At 36.8% G+C, this 18731-nt stretch overlaps 1 protein-coding gene across 1 annotated transcript in view; it reads right to left on the reverse strand.

Moving 5' to 3' along the window:
* Nucleotides 1–18731, reverse strand: part of nlk2 (nemo-like kinase, type 2) — a 144219-nt gene that overhangs the window by 7149 nt on the left and 118339 nt on the right. The window contains exons 5-8 of the mRNA XM_039756650.1: nucleotides 16576–16661; nucleotides 11937–12146; nucleotides 11323–11424; nucleotides 5721–5807 (exon numbers count right to left, since the gene is read on the reverse strand). Coding sequence (XP_039612584.1) covers nucleotides 5721–5807; nucleotides 11323–11424; nucleotides 11937–12146; nucleotides 16576–16661 — 485 coding nt within the window. The remainder of the gene's footprint in view (nucleotides 1–5720; nucleotides 5808–11322; nucleotides 11425–11936; nucleotides 12147–16575; nucleotides 16662–18731) is intronic.

Below are 18731 nucleotides of genomic sequence, written 5' to 3' on the forward strand. Positions count from 1 at the left end.
CCTAACATAAATGAAACAGTCCTCTTTGGATTTAGGGTTCTCACGGAAGGGCTTGATGATGATACTTCTAACCTCTCTAGTCAAAGCACAGTAATCTCTCTTAATCCGATCACAGATAAAGTAGCACATTAAATCAGTAATTTCTAAGTTTTTGTTAAGCCGGCTAATTCTTGTACCAAATGTAGCTACAAATAGCAGTTACTAGGCCAAACTCCACATATTTACGTTAAGAAAAATCCTCTGAAAATTTAAAATACTAAAATGTATACTTAAATAGATGATGTGCACAATTTTCATGAAGAAATTCAGTTATGCATTTGTACAATTACATTATAGAGATAAATTTTTAAGTTTGCTTACATAATTTTGGCTTTTAATAATTCAAAATTTGTAAGTCAATGTCATTTGTAAGTTCTTAAAATTTTAAAAGAATCTGCTTTCTAGGGTTGCAGCTAGCTTTACTTTGGCAAAGATGTCTTCTATATTGAAACTGGTTAAATATGGTAGGATGAAAAGGGAAAGACAAGAATTGTGGGTTGTTATGTTTTTGGAGAAATAATGCGGCTGCAATAAAAATGAAAGATACTCAGAACAATATCTGTGGATATCTTTGTCTCTGACACCAGCCACCAGAATGAATCCAACTTATACACACTATTCAGTTTAATTCGTTTGGTTTAACTGACATTTATTCATACAGTATTTTCAGCCACTTGGAGTCTAGCTTCAGTTTTAAGCATACACGTGGTTTGTAATCTCCAAGCACTTTTTACAGATATTGTGGCAAAGAGGCCTCTGAGTATACATGATACCCTCATCTGAGACAATTAAGCAGTGTTTCATAGTGCAAAAAACAGTTTGGCAGTGGATGGCTAATAGGTGACAGCAGATTTGTACCTTACATATATAAGATCTTATACTTTTAACTAACCTCCAGATTGGCATGCAGCATATCCGCATACTCACAACATGATGGAAATGTGCCATAGCTAAACAGATACATCTGATTCCACTGGCTTCATAAGCTGACACATAGTATCATATTTTCACTTCAGGTGTGCGGGCCTGTATTGTTTGTGTGTGCAATGCTGACATACAGTCTTGTCAGAGCAGAAGGTGTAAACCAGACTAAGCTGGCCATCATTACAATCATTTCATATACTTTTTTCCCATCAGTTTGCATTTAATTGCACTTATATTCTACATGTCTACAGTATCTCTCTCTGTATGTCCATTTACCTTTAAGTACATATATCTACAGTATATCTACACACTTATATACCTATATATCTATAGTTGTATTGCTATATAAATATGCCTACATCTATCTATATACACATAGGACTATGCACATTTGTAACACATAATCAAATGTACTTATCTTCATTAAGAATTATGAAAGAATAACTATCTGGTGGCTGTTTGTCTAAAAGAGAGCAAATTTAGTGCTTGATAATTTAGCCTCTTTTTATTAGCATTTCTTCATATTACTAAGTCATTCCACTTGGGTCTCGCTGCTTAAAATGCTGCTATATTACTTTGTAAACATTAAAAGTATGTTATTTAAAAAAACAACAAAACAACAAAATGAGCATTTTTTTGCTGTCTTTCCATCATTTTATTTCATTCATATTAGAAACAAAAGGTGTCTGATTTTGTGACTATTTAAACACTTTATCTTAATAGTCCCAAAAAAAAAAAAAAAGTTGCACCTCCTTTTAGGTACAAGGTGATTAAAAAAAAAAAATAATAATAATAATCAACTGCATTACACGGCGACGTAAAACATCAATTAAGGACTCCAACACCTAGCTACTGTAAGGGCTCCACATATGGATCTTATTTCTGAGAACAAGTATTAACACCATTAATCAGGTTGACATCACAATGGATATCAATTCCAATTTACGGATCAGATTCTTTATATATATTTGCTTATTCTGGGAAAAAGAAAAAAAAAATTCCAGGCTACTGATAAACATTTTAAACCTAATGTTGCACACACGGAAATTTGCGATTGCAGCTTTGAAGCTGCCCATCTACTGAGCAGAGGGAGTCCAAGGCTTGTGACTATTAGGGAGCGCTTAGCCACAAAGCCAAAGAGAGGAATTCTGGACTGAGGCTAGAAAAAATTGGAAACTTGATCAAATTAAGCCTTACTTGCTTCATGAGCTATTTCAGGGGTACTTTAATTTATTAAGCATTATATGGCAAAATCTTAAATGTCAAGATTTACTTTGCAAACATGTGACAATTAGTACATGGAGTAAGACATTACCAGTTAAATGCATCATATCTCTACAGATGGTGCTGCACTGAGCACAGATCACTACCGAGGACCTTGCTAGAACCATTGTTGCCAAGTTCATCTCTTGTTCACATCTTTACAATCACCTTGTGCTGCAATAGCAATGGCTGAGCACCTATGACATGACGTCTCCAGTTGTCAAATGGAACTATTTCAGTCAACGATAAAAATGTAAATCTATATAGCTGCATTTTTCAAAATTCCATATTCAAAAAATATTTACACTACACACAAACCAGTATGTATTTGGATCTGTAAAATTATCAATGGAAGGTGTGATATGTTCTATACTCCCTACAGCTAGGTGTTTCATTCTGTATTTTTATACTGATGTGTATTTGTGCATTTACTCACTATACAGTTCCTTGTAAATTTATTGGATACTTTATTTTTACTGAATAACAAATCCTAAATTTGGAAATTTTATTTACTGTGAAATTTTTATTTCAAAAGTACTAAAACTCACATTGTTACATTTACAGTTGAAAAAATATGCTTTGACAACCACTTCATAGATATATTTTCTGATAAATAACTTCATTGTTTGCCTGTACTTCATTGTTTGACAGCATTTCTTACACTTCTGACTACACATTTTATTTTGCCATGAAATGTATCAGGAAAACATGAACAAAGAAATTTTCTTGGATTTCTATATGTATCCGAAAGATCACAGTCGCATTTATAATAAATCAACATTTGATGAATTGTCAGCGATAATAATTTCGAAATTTTGTCATTTACAGTGCATCTGGAAAGCATTCACAGCACATCACTTTTTCCACATTTTGTTATGTTACAGCCTTATTCCAAAATTGATTAAATTCATTTTTTTCCTCAGAATTCTACACACAACACCCCATAATGTCAATGTGAAAAAAGTTCATTCAAGGTTTTTGCAAATTTATTAAAAATAAAAAAATGGAGAAATCACATGTACATAAGTATTCACAGCCTTTGCTCAATACTTTGTAGATGCACCTTTGGCAGCAATTACAGCCACAAGTCTTTTTGAATATGATGCCACAAGCTTGGCACACCTATCCTTGGCCAGTTTCACCCATTCCTCTTTGCAGCACCTCTCAAGCTCCATCAGGTTGGATGGGAAGCGTCGGTGCACAGCCATTTTATCTCTCCAGAGATGTTCAATCGGATTCAAGTCTGGGTTCTGGCTGGGCCACTCAAGGACATTCACAGAGTTGTCCTGAAGCCACTCCTTTGATATCTTGGCTGTGTGCTTGGGGTCGTTGTCCTGCTGAAAGATGAACTGTCACCCCAGTCTGAGGTCAAGAGCACTCTGGAGCATCCAGGATGTGTCTGTACATTGCTGCAGTCATCTTTCCCTTTATCCTGACTAGTCTCCCAGTTCCTGCCACTGAAAAACATTCCTACAGCATGATGCTGTCACCACCATGCTTCACTGTAGGGATGGTATTGGCCTGGTGATGAACGGTGCCTGGTTTCCTCCAAACGTGACACCTGGCATTCACACCTAAGAGTTCAATCTTTGTCTCATCAGATCAGAGAATTTTGTTTCTCATGGTCTGAGAGTCCTTCAGGTGCCTTTTGGCAAACTCCATGCGGGCTGCCAGGTGCCTTTTACTAAGGAGTGGCTTCCGTCTGACCACTCTACCATACATGCCTGATTGGTGGATTGCTGCAGAGATGGTTGTCCTTCTGGAAGGTTCTCCTCTCTCCACAGAGGACCTCTAGAGCTCTGACAGAGTGACCATCGGGTTCTTGGTCACCTCCCTGACTAAGGCTCTTCTCCCCCAATCGCTCAGTTTAGATGGCCAGCCAGCTCTAGGAAGAGTCCTGGTGGTTTCAAACTTCTTCCACTTACGGATGATGGAGGCCACTGTGCTCATTGGGACCTTCAAAGCAGCAGAATTTTTTCTGTAACCTTCCCCAGATTTGTGCCTCGAGACAATCCTGTCTCGGAGGTCTACAGACAATTCCTTTGACTTCATGCTTGGTTTGTGCTCTGACATGAACTATCAACTGTGGGACCTTATATAGACAGGTGTGTGCCTTTCCAAATCATGTGCAATCAACTGAATTTACCAGAGGTGGACTCTAATTAAGCTGCAGAAACATCTCAAGGATGATCAGGGGAAACAGGATGCATCTGAGCTCAATTTTGAGCTTCATGGCAAAGGCTGTGAATACTTATGTACAGTACATGCTCAATTTTTTTATTTTTAATAAATTTGCAAAAATCTCAAGTAAACTTTTTTCACGTTGTCATTATGGGGTGTTGTGTGTAGAATTCTGAGGAAAAAAATTAATCCATTTTGGAATATGTAGATGTAGAAAAAGTGATGCACTGTGAATACTTTCTGGATGCACTGTATGTCAAATAAATCGCCACATCCCATCCCTTTACTCTTTCTTTAGCTTCTCCCAGATGGCGAAACAGGATGGTTGTACAATATGAAATGAACGCATTCAGAAAAATGAATAACACCCACACAATATTTCGGGTCAAAATCAGCGATACGTTCCCATATATTTAACCTACAGTACTTCTATCATGTCAACATCTATTGCAACATTACATTATTAATGCGTATATAAAAGTTGCAGCTACTCGTCTCTTTTTGATTAAATCAAATCAAGCTAAACTTAGAACTGAACATATGCAAGGTCTCATTGATCACGTTCAAAATTCAAATATCAATAGTTCAGACAAATTAAAAATAGGTAAAGCAGTAATATTACCATCATCATATCAAAGTAGTTCAAGAGCATTGCAACAGTTATATCATGATGCAATGGCAATATGCAGAACTATCGGTCGGCCAGATTTATTTATTACAATGACATGGAATCCACAATGGCCGGAAATCTGCAGCTTCTTGAGAACAATGCCACCGGCTACATCGGCTCTGGATATTCCCACTTCCGTAAATTGATTGCTTTATCAGGAAGTCTTATTTTTATTGAATGAACTCGAAACGGTGTTCGGGCAAAAAGGAGATCTTGATATGCCATTCATATTAAAATGTTTACAGTTTCCTGTGAGAATAGCTTTTGCAATGACAATTAACAAATCACAAGGACAAGCATTTGAAAAAGTCGTTTATTTGTAAGAGACAAAGAAATGATATTCACTCATGGCCAGTTATATGTTGCATTATCACGCTTTAAGACCAAACAAGGAATCAAAATTCAATGCAATTATGAAGAATATTTCATTCCAAATATTGTTTTTACTGAAGTTTTAAAATAAAAAGTGAACATACTGCATATGTAACAATTACCATGGAAAAAAAAACACTCTAAGTTGTATTTTCACAGGACCAAACCCGGGGGTTGGCGAGCGAAGCGAGTATACACTAAAATAATCATTATGCATATGAAAACATGCCCTTCAAAATGCCAGAGTATAATATAAAAGAGGAATGCTCACTGGATCAAAGACAAGCATCCGACAAAGAAGATGAACTGCCTCATGAGTAGCCTGGCTTGACAGGGTATACAAAACAGGAAGAGAGGGCTGAAAAAAACAGGAAACATCAAACATATTACATATACGTTTAAAGCGCAATGTTCTAATTATCATAATGTTCTAAAAATCACACTGTTCTAATTATCAAAAACATAAATTAGCAGAATCATGTCAGACTATACCAACTGAACCTGAGTTCAGTGTTAATCACTTTAAAACAGAAAAATTAATATGGTTGCTTTTACCTGTAACAGTAAAAAGTAGTGTTTTACTTACCAATTTTTAAGCTCTACCAGTCCACCACATGATAAATGTCCAAAACCTCAAATGTTTACACAAACAGCTACACCGTCACTGTTAAGCAATGCTAGCTTTTCCATATAAGAACCATCTCAGTGTTGTGTTTAACGAAGGAGACACAAGGCCAAAGACAACTAAACTTTAACATATTACTTCTGCATATTGAAAACTGGGTATGAACTTAATAAAATAAAATAAAAAAGGCAGAATGTAACAACAAAACAAAACTGGAACTCTTTAATCAACTACATAAATGTTAACCATTAAGTTTGAGAATGATTATAATATTTTTGTAAATGTAATTTAACAGTTTTTCCCAGCGTCCTCTAAATTTAGTATATACAGTATACAGTATCTGGGCATGTTTTTGTAGATCTGAAATGATGATGGAGTATCATTACACAAATTGTTATTGCTGCACAAGGCCATTATAATGTGTAATTTGCTTGCTCAAGATGTTATTATAATGCTTTGACGATCCAGGGATTTTTGAGTGTCATAGCACTACATTTCCTTTAAGTCAATTTTGATGTTCTTGACAAATAGGTGTGGTATCTGGCAGCCAGCCTGAAGAATGTGAACCCTTGCTACTGTATAAATAGCACCTCCAGTAGTTTTTTGATAGTTCTGTATATGAAACTGGAAGTAAAACATTTTCAAAGGATCTGCCTTTCTTATTAATCTTGATGCTGTGAAGTTACTTTTCTTTGGTGAAGTATTTTTTTTTTTTTTACTATTTAAAATAACCAAGTTGATAAATAGTCTCATTAATGTCCATCTTTAAAGCACAAATCTAGACCATGGAGCAAACCAACAAATTGGTTTGAATGAATATCAATTACTGATTTTTACAGAATTAACCAACAGGGAAAAAGCCTCTCAGTGTGCAACATACAATTAAATGAATATCATCACTAAAAAGAAAGAATGATATTTGACCTAATTGTGCTGAAAGACTGTCCCACTGAATTTGTTTGACAATTTAATTGGACCAAAACCAACATCAAACTGAAGACTCCTACAGTAAGGAATGAAAATACAGACTTCAGACAATTTGTTTGAGCTACACTTCATATTAAACATTTTCATCAATTGGAAACCATAGTTGTTTTCCTTATGTTGAACCTATAAGTTGTATAAAGATAAATAGACATGACAATATTCAGTTTAATTTAAAAAAATAATGTGATGACACAAGGCCTACAGGATTAAGCTACTATAGTATATGGAAGGAATGAACATTCATAATTACCAACTAACTGATCACTTAAGCACCTTTGTGTGAAGACTAATTTCATATGAGATATTTCACAAATATTACATCTGAAGATGTTTGTGTTTTCCATTTGGTTATTGAACAGAACTGGCTATAAATGTTATATGACACGAAAAGAACATTTCCAGTGTATTTTTTCTGACCACATAGTAAAATACCTTCTCTTACAGAAACCTAACCCTTAAGCATTCAAGAGAATGTCATAAACAATTAAAAATCTAGAAGAACAGCAAATTAAATGTTTGAGTAGGTGATTCTTCCTAAATGTTTCGATTGTGGTAAAGAGATGTGTGTGTACTGAGTAACCTGTATTAAACCACTTTACAAACATTTGTAGTCCCAGTGTATTGCAGAGCACCACACAATCCTAAGATTTATTTAATGCATTGGTCAGAAACTTACCTAGATCAATTTACAGAGTTAAATTTACTGATATAATCAAACTGCGAGGACACTAATTGTTTCAAAGAAAGTACATGTTGGCATGGAAAAAATCATTAAGCATTTAAATATAGTAAGAATCATTTTGGCAAATAAAATCACACTATAAAAGAAACATCTTGCTATGGCAAATAAAAATCACAAAAAAAAGAAACACCTTGCTATGTCAGTACATAAATTCTAAATTTGTGATATTTTACAATACATAGCTAGCGATATAGAGACAACACAAAATTACATCATATTCTGAAAATTGCATAATCAAATTCAGGGTTACAGTTGGAACATACCCTAGCAGCATCAAGTGCTAGGCAGGATCTCTCGTGTACACACTCATATTTTAAAGGCAGTTTAGAGTTGACAATTAACCTAACGCTTACATTTCTTTTTAATTTAGTCTTTTCTGTAAAGTTAGCTTTGTAAACTGTATCCAAACGCTAATCGTAAGCAATGGGACGTGCAGACACAATTGCAAAACACGCTGAATGGTAAAGTGAAGAAATTACTGTTTTTATTAGTCTGCTCCTGTGTTGCCTTTCTGACTGGTGTGGCTGTTTCCATCTCATTTTGTTTACTGTTCAGAACAGAGTAGGTTTGACTTTTTGGCAATAGGTTATTTCCCATGGAAAGTGATGTGAAAATATTGTCCGGTGCAACATTTCTTCTACTGCCTGTGAAAGGCTCAATGAGCTGCATCTTCATAGCTGAAGACTGTCTTTCACTGGTAAATGAGTAAGATCGTTCTCCAAATAGAGGAAATAGCATTTAGTATAAATGTGTTATTCACATCAATAGCTATCCAAAATTGAATTCCAGAATTGTCAGGTTTGCTCGACACCGAATGAAAGAGCATAAACAATTCTCATAAAATTTTCATAAAAAATCAGAAATAACTGTTCATTAACATTAATGTTCTGTGTTTACTTACAAATGCAATAATCAACAGTGTTTTCTTTGCTTGTGTTAAATGAGGATGATGACACACATCTGAGATTGTATTGTGCTGAAGACAGAAAAACTGATACAAAGTGAGACTTGGTTGTCAATGAGTCACTGTTTAGTAAAAAAAAAAAAAAAATTGTGTGTATACAGTAATCCCTCCTCGATCGCGGGGGTTGCGTTCCAGACCCCCCCGCGATAGGTTAAAATCCGCGAAGTAGAAACCATATGTTTCTATGGTTATTTTTATATATTTTAAGCCCTTATAAACTCTCCCACACGGTTTATAAATATTCCCCGCAGAGTTATACAGCATAATCCCGTTGTATTCTCTTAGATATTAGGTAAGATTCATTGAAATTATGTATATAAACACACTGTTTATATACAGTAAAACCTAAATACTATTTTAAAGATATTGAGTGTCTCCGATATCACATGTTACAGCCATTACGATAGACATGCCACCAGCAATAAATACGTACAATGCAAGAAAAATAGTATACAGTAAATGTGTGTACAGTGACACTAAACGTATGTACATGTACTAAGTACTGTAAGTAGAAAATTAATTATGGTTACTCACCAACAATGACACGATGACTTGTCCGATAACAATGAGTGTTATTTTACTGCACAACAAAGGAGAGCGTTACAGCCCTTAAAGCAGCCACTTCAGGCAATTGTGTAGCACTGCCGTTGTTCTTCTTCCGGCAGTCTTCAATCCAAATCCCTAAAGCAGATTCCATCCAGACTACTGCCTTACTACATCCACTTACAACTTGTTTTGCACCCTGGTTAAAAGGACACTGCGGCCGTAGATCTTATATTCCTTTCCTACTTTTTAAATAAAAAGAATCGTAGCCTTCAACAAATCCAAAACGTTTACCTTTTCGGCAATCGTTAACATCTTCCGTTTGCGCTTGGGCACGGCCCCTGAAGTAGTAGCAGATCGTTTTGGAGCCATAATGAAGGGCTTGACTATGCACAAAGATAAACACAAAAGAGCAAAACTCTTTACACAGCAAAACACGTTGATGCTGAATGAGCGAGACGAGACTTCCTGGTTAACACCGCATTCAGCAGGCAGGAACTTAACTGCGTGCTCTGATTGGTTAGCTTCTCAGTCAGGAGAACTTAACTGCGTGCTCTGATTGGTTAGCTTCTCAGTCATCTGCCAATAGCGTCCCTTGTATGAAATCAACTGGGCAAACCAACTAAGGAAGCATGTACAAGAAGAAAAAAAGACACATTGTCTGCAGAACCCAAGAAGCAGCAAAAAATCTGAGTTATATATTTAGTTATGCTTTCATATAAAATCCGCGATAGAGCGAAACCGCGAAAGTCAAAGCGATATAGCGAGGGATTACTGTATATATATATATATATATATATATATAAAAATAAAATTTGAGCGTGCATCTGCTGTTAAACCACTATGTGTGTATATAAATCAATACATATAACTGTGTGTGAATGCAATTCAATATATGCACCAGCTTTTCAATATAGTGGTACTCAAAACAAATTTTTAATTAATGGATGTTGCTTCTGATTAATCTGCGAAAACATTGCGAGTGACCTGCTTTACAGTGCTGTGTTTTTCACTCATGGCTTTTACTGTCCACGATGTGCTTTCTTGTAAGTTTTTTTCCTTAACATAACCCATAACAAACTGATGTTAGTTGTGTATTTTGTATTCTAAGTTAAACAAAAACATTTTACTGTCATTTCAAATGAGTTTATATTTGGCTTTTATGTAACTAAAATAACTATAGCACTGTCAGTTTTCCAGATTTTTATATTTTCTTGATGACACATTGTGAAACCATGTGAGTGACTGTAAGTGTAACATTTTCTATTTGATTATTTTTTAGCTGTCTGCAGAAGAGATAGAAATTCACATTTGGGCAACAATGTTCAACAATGTCAAAAAGAGTGACAGGACAAGCAAATGCAGTCACTAATTACATTTTCTAAATAGAATTTTAAAGTTAGAACAATATAAGCATTTGCAATGCAGCAATTTAGGAAAAGTCAACAAAGGACACGACCGTGACACACACACACTGATGAAATTATTAACAATTTGCAAGCAGAACGCCTATTGGCTTCTTCCACAGCTCTTCTGTTTTAAAAAAATACAGATCCTTCAAACATATAGAAAGTCCTTCTAGGTTCATTAACTTGTCATGGGAAAGATGCATACAGTATGGGCTTCACTGAACTATATAGCAATATTATATAGACTTTTTTTACCCTGACATTAGGGTTATGCAAGGAGCAATAGAAACTGACTTGTCACTTTACTGATGGAGACTTTGCCAAAGCTAGTACAGGATGTTTAAACTTCCAGTTAAGATACAGTAGGGTTCGCTTCTACATATGGCATGACCTTCAGAACAATTACTCTTGGCTGTTTTTTCTCTCTGTAATATGGTTGGTCAATCCTTTGATCTACTCTAAGTGGAGCACCTAAACATGACAAATTTGAAAGAACCTCAATAAAAAATGTCAAATTGAGTACATCTGACATTCTCTCACTTCCAACCTATTTGTATTCAAAACTCCTTTTTGTCTACAATATTTGTATTTGAGTTTGCCTACCTGCTTATGAGGACTCCTGAGTATATGCGCTTTGGCGCCTTCACACGCTGTTCGCATGGCTTCTAGAGAGGGTGTTCCCAGCAGATCTGTGATCAGATCCAACTGTAAATCACAATGTAATTGATGAAATTAATTAGTTCATACATCACAAAAAACAAAATATCAAATTATTTCAGATCTGTGGATTATATAAAGCAATTACATTTACCTTACAATGGTTGGAAAGTTACTTGTGGTACTGCAACCACAGCCTTAAATTCTCTAAACACTATTACTACACTATGCCCTTATGATGAACTTCAGAATTTAAACAATCTAATATTCTGTAAACACACACTTCAGTGTGATAATAATAACACAACATTAATCTATATGTTCATTACTGAAAAACCATACACCTTTTCTATTGCAAAGAAATCCGGAACAATTGAGGTAAAAACAGAGACAGACCAAGATACTCTTACTACCTGCAAATAATTAGACTAGTAGACAAAAGGGACCAAAAAAAAAAAATCACATTATGTACATCCAGCTTTAATGATGCTGAACATGTTTTACTATAACCAGTATACATATTTGTTTATATTTTTTTTATATTTTAGTGTTATACTAACCTGCTGAATAGGACTTTGTGCCTGAAAAAGTATTCTTCTTCCAAGTAGCTCAGCGAAGATACAACCAACTGACCAGATATCAATGGCATTGGAGTAGTGACGGCTTCCCATTAGGATCTCTGGAGCTCGGTAATACTGTGTGACAACTTCCTGAGTCATATGACGAGATTCATCAAGCTCTTCTACTCTGGCTAGACCAAAGTCACAAATCTATTGCAGGCATTAAAAAGAATTGTGAAATAGAATTTAAAAATATCTTCTATATTCTTTGAAGAAAAAAAAAAAGTTAAATTTTTTCACGTTAGTGCAGTAAAGTTCTTATTATTGCTTTAATTTTTATATAGAAACTTAATATTGAGAATACTGGAAAAAATAACCCTAAAGTTCCAGAAAGGAAACGAAACAATGAGGGAATTATATTTAACAGGGACGTAGACCATGGAAAAGTATATGAACAAATATATATGTTAATTAAATTAAAAAAAAATAATAATAATAAACACACACCTCAGGAATAAAACTACAGATTACATGCACATGCAGACTCTTAAACAATTGACAGGAGATAAGTACCATGTGTTTATAGCCATTTCTTATACTTAATTTTCTTCCTTATTATGGACTAGTTCCTAACAATATACAGTTTTAATGTTAATCTATCAGCAGGGCATTATAATTTATTTAATCTTCCTGCTGCTGTTGTAGTCGAAGAGAAGGCTGTCATGAGTGTCTGGAGTTTCAAGGATGAGTAGGAGATGCAGCTGAGGGGTACCAGCGGGCCAAACGTGTGGCGGAATCGGCTGTTACAGAGGCAAAAACTGGGGCAGAGGAGGAGTTTGGGGAAACCATGGAAAACAACTTTTGGAAGACACTGAGAAGCTTCTGGCAAACCGTCAAGCGCCTCAGGAGGGGAAAGTGGTGCTCCACCAACACTGTGTACAGTGGAGATGGGACCCTGCTGACTTCAACTGCAGATGTTATTTACCGGTGGAAGGAATACTTTTAGGATCTTCTCAATCCCACCAGTACAGTATGTCTTCCTTAGCGGAAGCAGAGCTAGAGGACTCGGGGGGAGGGCTGTCCATATCGGGGTCAAGGTCACCGAGGTAGTTAAAAAGCTCTGAGGTGGTGGGGCCCCTGGGGTGGACGAGGTTCACCCTGGGTTCCTCAAGGCTCTGGATGTGGTGGGGCTGTTCTGGTTGACACGTCTCTGCAACATTGCATGGACATCTGGGGCATTGCCTTTGGATTGGCAAACTGGGGTGGTGGTCCCCCTTTTTAAGGAGGATGACCTCAGCCTCCCTGGTAAGGTCTATTCAGGGGTGCTGGAGAAGAGAGTTCGGTCAATGATCGAATCTCAGATTCAAGAGGAACAATGTGGATTCTGTCCCAGCTGTGGAACACTGGACCAGCTCTACACCCTGGCCAGGATCCTAGAGGGGGCATGGGAGTTTGCCCAACCAGTCCATATGTTTTTTGTGGATTTGGAGAAGGCATTCGACCATGTCCCTCGAAGCATCCTGTGGGGTGTGCTCCAAGAGTACAGGGTACAAGGCTTGTTGTTACGAGCCATTCAGTCTCTGTACAGGAGGAGTAGGAGCTTGGTCTGCATTGCCGATAATAAGTCAAACTCGTTTTCTGATGAGGTTGGACTCCGCCAGGGCTGCCCTTTGTCACCGATTCGGTTTATAAGTTTTATGGACAGAATCTCTAGGCGCAGCCAAGGAGAGGAGGGGGTCTGGTTCGGTGACCTCAGAATGTCATCTCTGCTAATTTGTGGATGACGTGGTTCTGTTGGCCTCATCAGACAGTGACCTCCAGCTCTCACTGGAGCGGTTCGCAGCCGAGTGTGAAGCGGCGGGGATGAGAGTCAGCACCTCTAAATTCGAGGCCATGGTTCTTTTCCGGAAAAGGATGGAATGCTCTCTCCAGGTTGGGAGCACATACTGCCTCAAGTGGAGGAGTTCAAGTATCTTGGGGTCTTGTTCACAAGTGAGGGAAGAATGGAGTGGGAGGGTGACAGACGGATCAGTGCAGCATCTGCAGTAATGTGGGCTCTGCAACAGTCTGTCGTGGTGAAGAGAGAGCTGAGCCAAAAGGCAAGGCTATCCATTTACCAGTCGATCTATGTTCCTACCCTCACCTATGGCCACGAGCTTCGGGTAGTGACCAAAAGAGCAAGATCGTGGATACAAGCGGCCGAAATGAGTTTTCTCCGCAGGGTGACTGGACTTTACTCCGAGCCTCTCCCGGATAACTGAACTCCTCACCCTATCTCTAAGGGAGAGTCGCTGCTCCTCCGCATTTAACGGAGTCAGTTGAGGTTGTTCGGGCATCTGGTCAGGATGCCCCCTGGACACCTCCCGGGGGGGTGTTCAGGGCATGTCCCACTGGAAGAAGGCCACAGGGCAGACCCAGAACACGCTGGAGAGATTATATCTTCCGGCTGGCCTGGGAACGCCTCGGGGTCTCCTCAGAGGAGCTGGAAGAGGTGGCCCGGGGAGAGGGAGGTCTGGGCTTCGATGCTTAGGCTGCTGCCCCCGCGACCTGACCTTGGATAAGTGGTGGACAATGGATGGATGGAGTAGGAGATGATTACAAATGGTTCTTCTATTACCCTTTTTAACATTAGTCACAGTGACTAATGAAGATTGACTCTCCCATGGGTAGGGACAGGTATGAATCAGGCCTTTTAAATAAAAAAAAAGTTTTTGCAACTGAATGTAAAACATTTGTCAACTCATCATTGTAAAAACAAAGTCAATAGTGCAGAGATCCCTACTTTAAAAAGGTGCTTCACTTATGGTAACACATGAGATGGCTTTGCTGGCTGCTGCAGCAGATGATTTGGTATATTATAAAGTCAATTCAGTTTCAAAAGTCATTCATTTGAAACTGTTGGTGTACTTAAGAAAAACTTCCTAGACACAATGGTAACATCTAGGATGTCACCAGTAAATCAATGAGTTAATGGCTGATCAGCTGAAAGGCTGTAGTTTTAATCCATAAACATATTTTTAAACAGAATGTTTTTCCTGAACACCAGTTGATAATTTTGTTACCAATATGATGATTTTGGTTAGTTATATACCATTTGATATTGAACATATCTGTTGTTTCTTGCTTTTTGCAGCATAGGAAAATAGGGTAAAATACATTGAAGTAAGCCATCTTCCCATTGTGATGTGGCGTTTGATTAGCAAATGGTTTTCAGGAGCAAAGGTTCCACTGTGATATATTTCTAAGAGTGCTTAAACAACAGTATCTTTGTGTGTGCGTGTGTGTGTGTGCGCGTTTGCCAGAGAGAATAAAATACTGGGTGGAGGTATGCAATGCTTCTCCAGAAAAATAAAATGCATACAAAACTACTTGAGCTTAGGATATATGACCTTTCTGTTGACACAGAAAGGGGTGTGGTACATGGAAAATAATACAGGGCTTACAAGATCACTGTAGGTGGTGGGTGGTGTTATGGAGTAGCATGTATCTTTAAGCCAGGGAAAAAAGGGACCATTTTGCCCATTTAATTACATGACCCAGAAAGACTTAGCTTCCCAGCTTTTAGGGCTCATCATGTAAAGACATTGCTGGCCTCAAACTAACCTTAAGATGAGGTTTAAAGTCACCTTAATGCAGAAACTTAGCTCAGATTTTGAGCAGGAAAATGGTCTGTGGTTGAGACTCACTGACTAAAGGATATCACAATGGCCTAAAAGAAAAACGATGTGAGAATGATATGTAGAAGGTACTTGAGTTTGGCACTCCAACCACCATACCTGAAAACAAGAATTCAAATCTGTGTGTAAAAGTCATAGAAGTAAAATTAGACTCTTCTTTTGTTTGTTCACTGTGTTTGGAGTGGTCTTCCTTAACCTTACTTTGTGTGTACTTAATGCTTTGTAAAATAAATATTTTTTAAGACACACGACTCATTTTGATTGTGAACAATGTTATTCCAGTTTTGAAAACAAGATGCAGTCTGACAACTCTGCATCTCAGATGCCCCACACTGTGTTTTTTCTGCAATCTACCCAGTCTTGGCTATGAGTGTTTAAGACAGGCTAATTTTACATCATTTTATACAGGATGCAGTTTGTTCATTTGAAATCTATGGGTGTAAGCAAAGTGCTTTTGCCTTATCCCATGGCCACATGTAGTCTCCCGCCCATGTATTGTGTGTATTTGTATGTTGTTGGGGGGTATGGTGGGGGGAGAACTTAAGAATGGCAGGTTTAGCTTAAGATAGCATTCATATCCCAAAATCAACCTCTAGAGTCAATTTTAATTAGAACCTTCAAAACATGAAGTATAATATTGTATACAGACAGCAGACAACTACTTGTATAAGAAAATGTAGGAATTAACCTCACAAGAAAAGTCTACCGACACAACTATTAATCTCCTATCCGCTTACTAAGAGTTAGAAACTGTTTTACCATTGCCATGAAGGTGAAATCCATTTCTAAATACAGGACAAGTTTAATTTTATTTATGTATGCATTTATTAATTGTAATGGAAAAGAATCACTTATGAAATACTGTCAAGTCCTCTTTAAAGCCCAACTGGCAACTATTGACATTGGTAAATTCACATTTTGCAATTCTCAAAAGTCATAATTAATAGATTTTGGAGATTTACCTTAAGAACACAGTTACTATTAACAAGGAGGTTTCCTGGTTTAATATCTCTATGTAAAATGCCTGCAGAATGAAGGTATTTCAGACCTACAAAAATAGAAAAGTAATGTTATTTACTCATTTTTAATTTTCACATACATACTACATTTGAAAAAGGAGAACAATGACCATTATACTGTTATAAATATATTTATTTTTTGTGGAAATTAAAATAGCTATTGACTGAAAGACAATATTGGGTATTACAATACAGTATTTATAAACCTACAGTAGTCATGAAGAATACTACTGTATATACTTAAAAACTGTTGCACTGGGTACAGGAGAATTGGACTTAGCTTGCTGCTTTTAATGCTGGGTTATTAAAAAAAAAAACTGTACACATAAGGAATGGCAGCTAGTCATCATTAACTCCAGGCAGTGAGTGAGCCAAGAAATATCACCAACATTTAGGCTCATGAGCTAAAGCACTCAGAATGAACAAACATGAAAAAGTGGTTTTTACAACATTAATTTTACCCTTTTTCCAATACCTATACCCTGCTCAAAGGCTGAAAATGGGAAAGAAATATAAAAAAAACAAAATACAAAATAATCTGAAAGCTCACAACCAGGTTTAGCAGTGAAAATAACTATAATAACTATAGTATATTTTCACATTTGGTAACCATTAAGGTTCCTGCTGTATGTACCTTGCACATTCAGCACTGAATTACAGTATGGTAGGTTTATTCATAGTAATAACCTGCACACTGTGTACAAACATAACACAGTAAATTCAGTAAAGTCAACTTTTAATTAAAAATAAATCCTACCAGAAAGATCATTGCATATTGTTTGCATAACATTCTCAAATCACAAATGCTCATCTGAGATGCAAATAACATTTTGAATGAAAACTCAAAAATGTCTGATCCAAATGTGATGCATCAAGGATTTAAAGATTGATTGAATACGGCCCACCTGCCATAATTAAAGTGTTGCACTTTCTAAGGTATAACTTAAAAAGTATATGTTTTTCTTTGAAGACACCATAATTTTTAAAGAATTCCAGTTGTCCTCCTTAATTTTTCCATATCTACACATTGCTTAGCACTGATGCCTTAACACTAGAATTACCAAAACTTAAGAAAAAACTCATAAACCTGGCCCACCTTAAATCCGTTCACACCTCTCTGTCAGCATCTTTTGTTTTGTAAATGTGTCGATAAGCACAAGCAGCCTGCTATCCCATCCTCCCACCGTCGCAGAAATGGCAAAAACCTCTCCCAGCTCAAGCCTTGTTTATCAGGGAGTGAGGTAGTACCTAGAGCTGTATAGGCTAAAAAATATATTGTTATTTGGAACACATGCATTTTATGCGTGTTCCATGTCTACAAAGATCTATGTAAGTGTAGGATGACAGGAAATGCAAGAAATGCTCAACACATACCTGAAAGACAAACCTCTTTTATGTTTTAGTACTAACGAGAAAATTTTGACATGAAGTGTATAATGTGTGAAGACTGAAGTCCAAATATGAAATAAGCACTTTCACAAAAGGTACAAATATAACAGAACAAGTGCGCTTTTATTCAAGACTATAACTGAAGAAAAAGAATTTGGCAGTACAGCGGTAAGAACTGCTGACTCCTATTAAAAGGTTGCGGGTTCAAACCTTCCAGCGTCCCAAAATAAACGTTTTTTTTTTAATAACTTTTTTGTATTATTGCTTCGTAAAGTGTGAATCTAAAGAATTACATACACATCTAATACCATATTTATGTACTACCTTTTATTTAAAAGTTTCAAATTACACAGGTCAGTACATGGTAATGGCATTCACTTCCTTGATTTACAGTATACCCACCGACATAGGTGCAGAAGAGTGGGAGGAAGGGGGTTTATGGTAGTCCTGGAGCAATATTAAAGAAAAAAGTTGTGAAGATGAAAATTACTCTCTCTCTTTCTTTATGTCATGTTTCAGTAAGAAGTTTGAATCAATGTTATATCACATATGTGCAAAATATGTTTTCTTTGAGTGGCATTAAAACCAAGATAAGTCTCTAGTACCACTGTATTTAACTGCCAGTCTGTCAGGTAGCTTACAGTGCGTGCTTACTGCCCTAATATGATGACAAAATTCTACAAAAATATGATTAATCCTACCCTTTATTC

This window comes from Polypterus senegalus, chromosome 6 (assembly GCF_016835505.1).
Source record: "Polypterus senegalus isolate Bchr_013 chromosome 6, ASM1683550v1, whole genome shotgun sequence".
NCBI lineage: Eukaryota > Metazoa > Chordata > Cladistia > Polypteriformes > Polypteridae > Polypterus > Polypterus senegalus.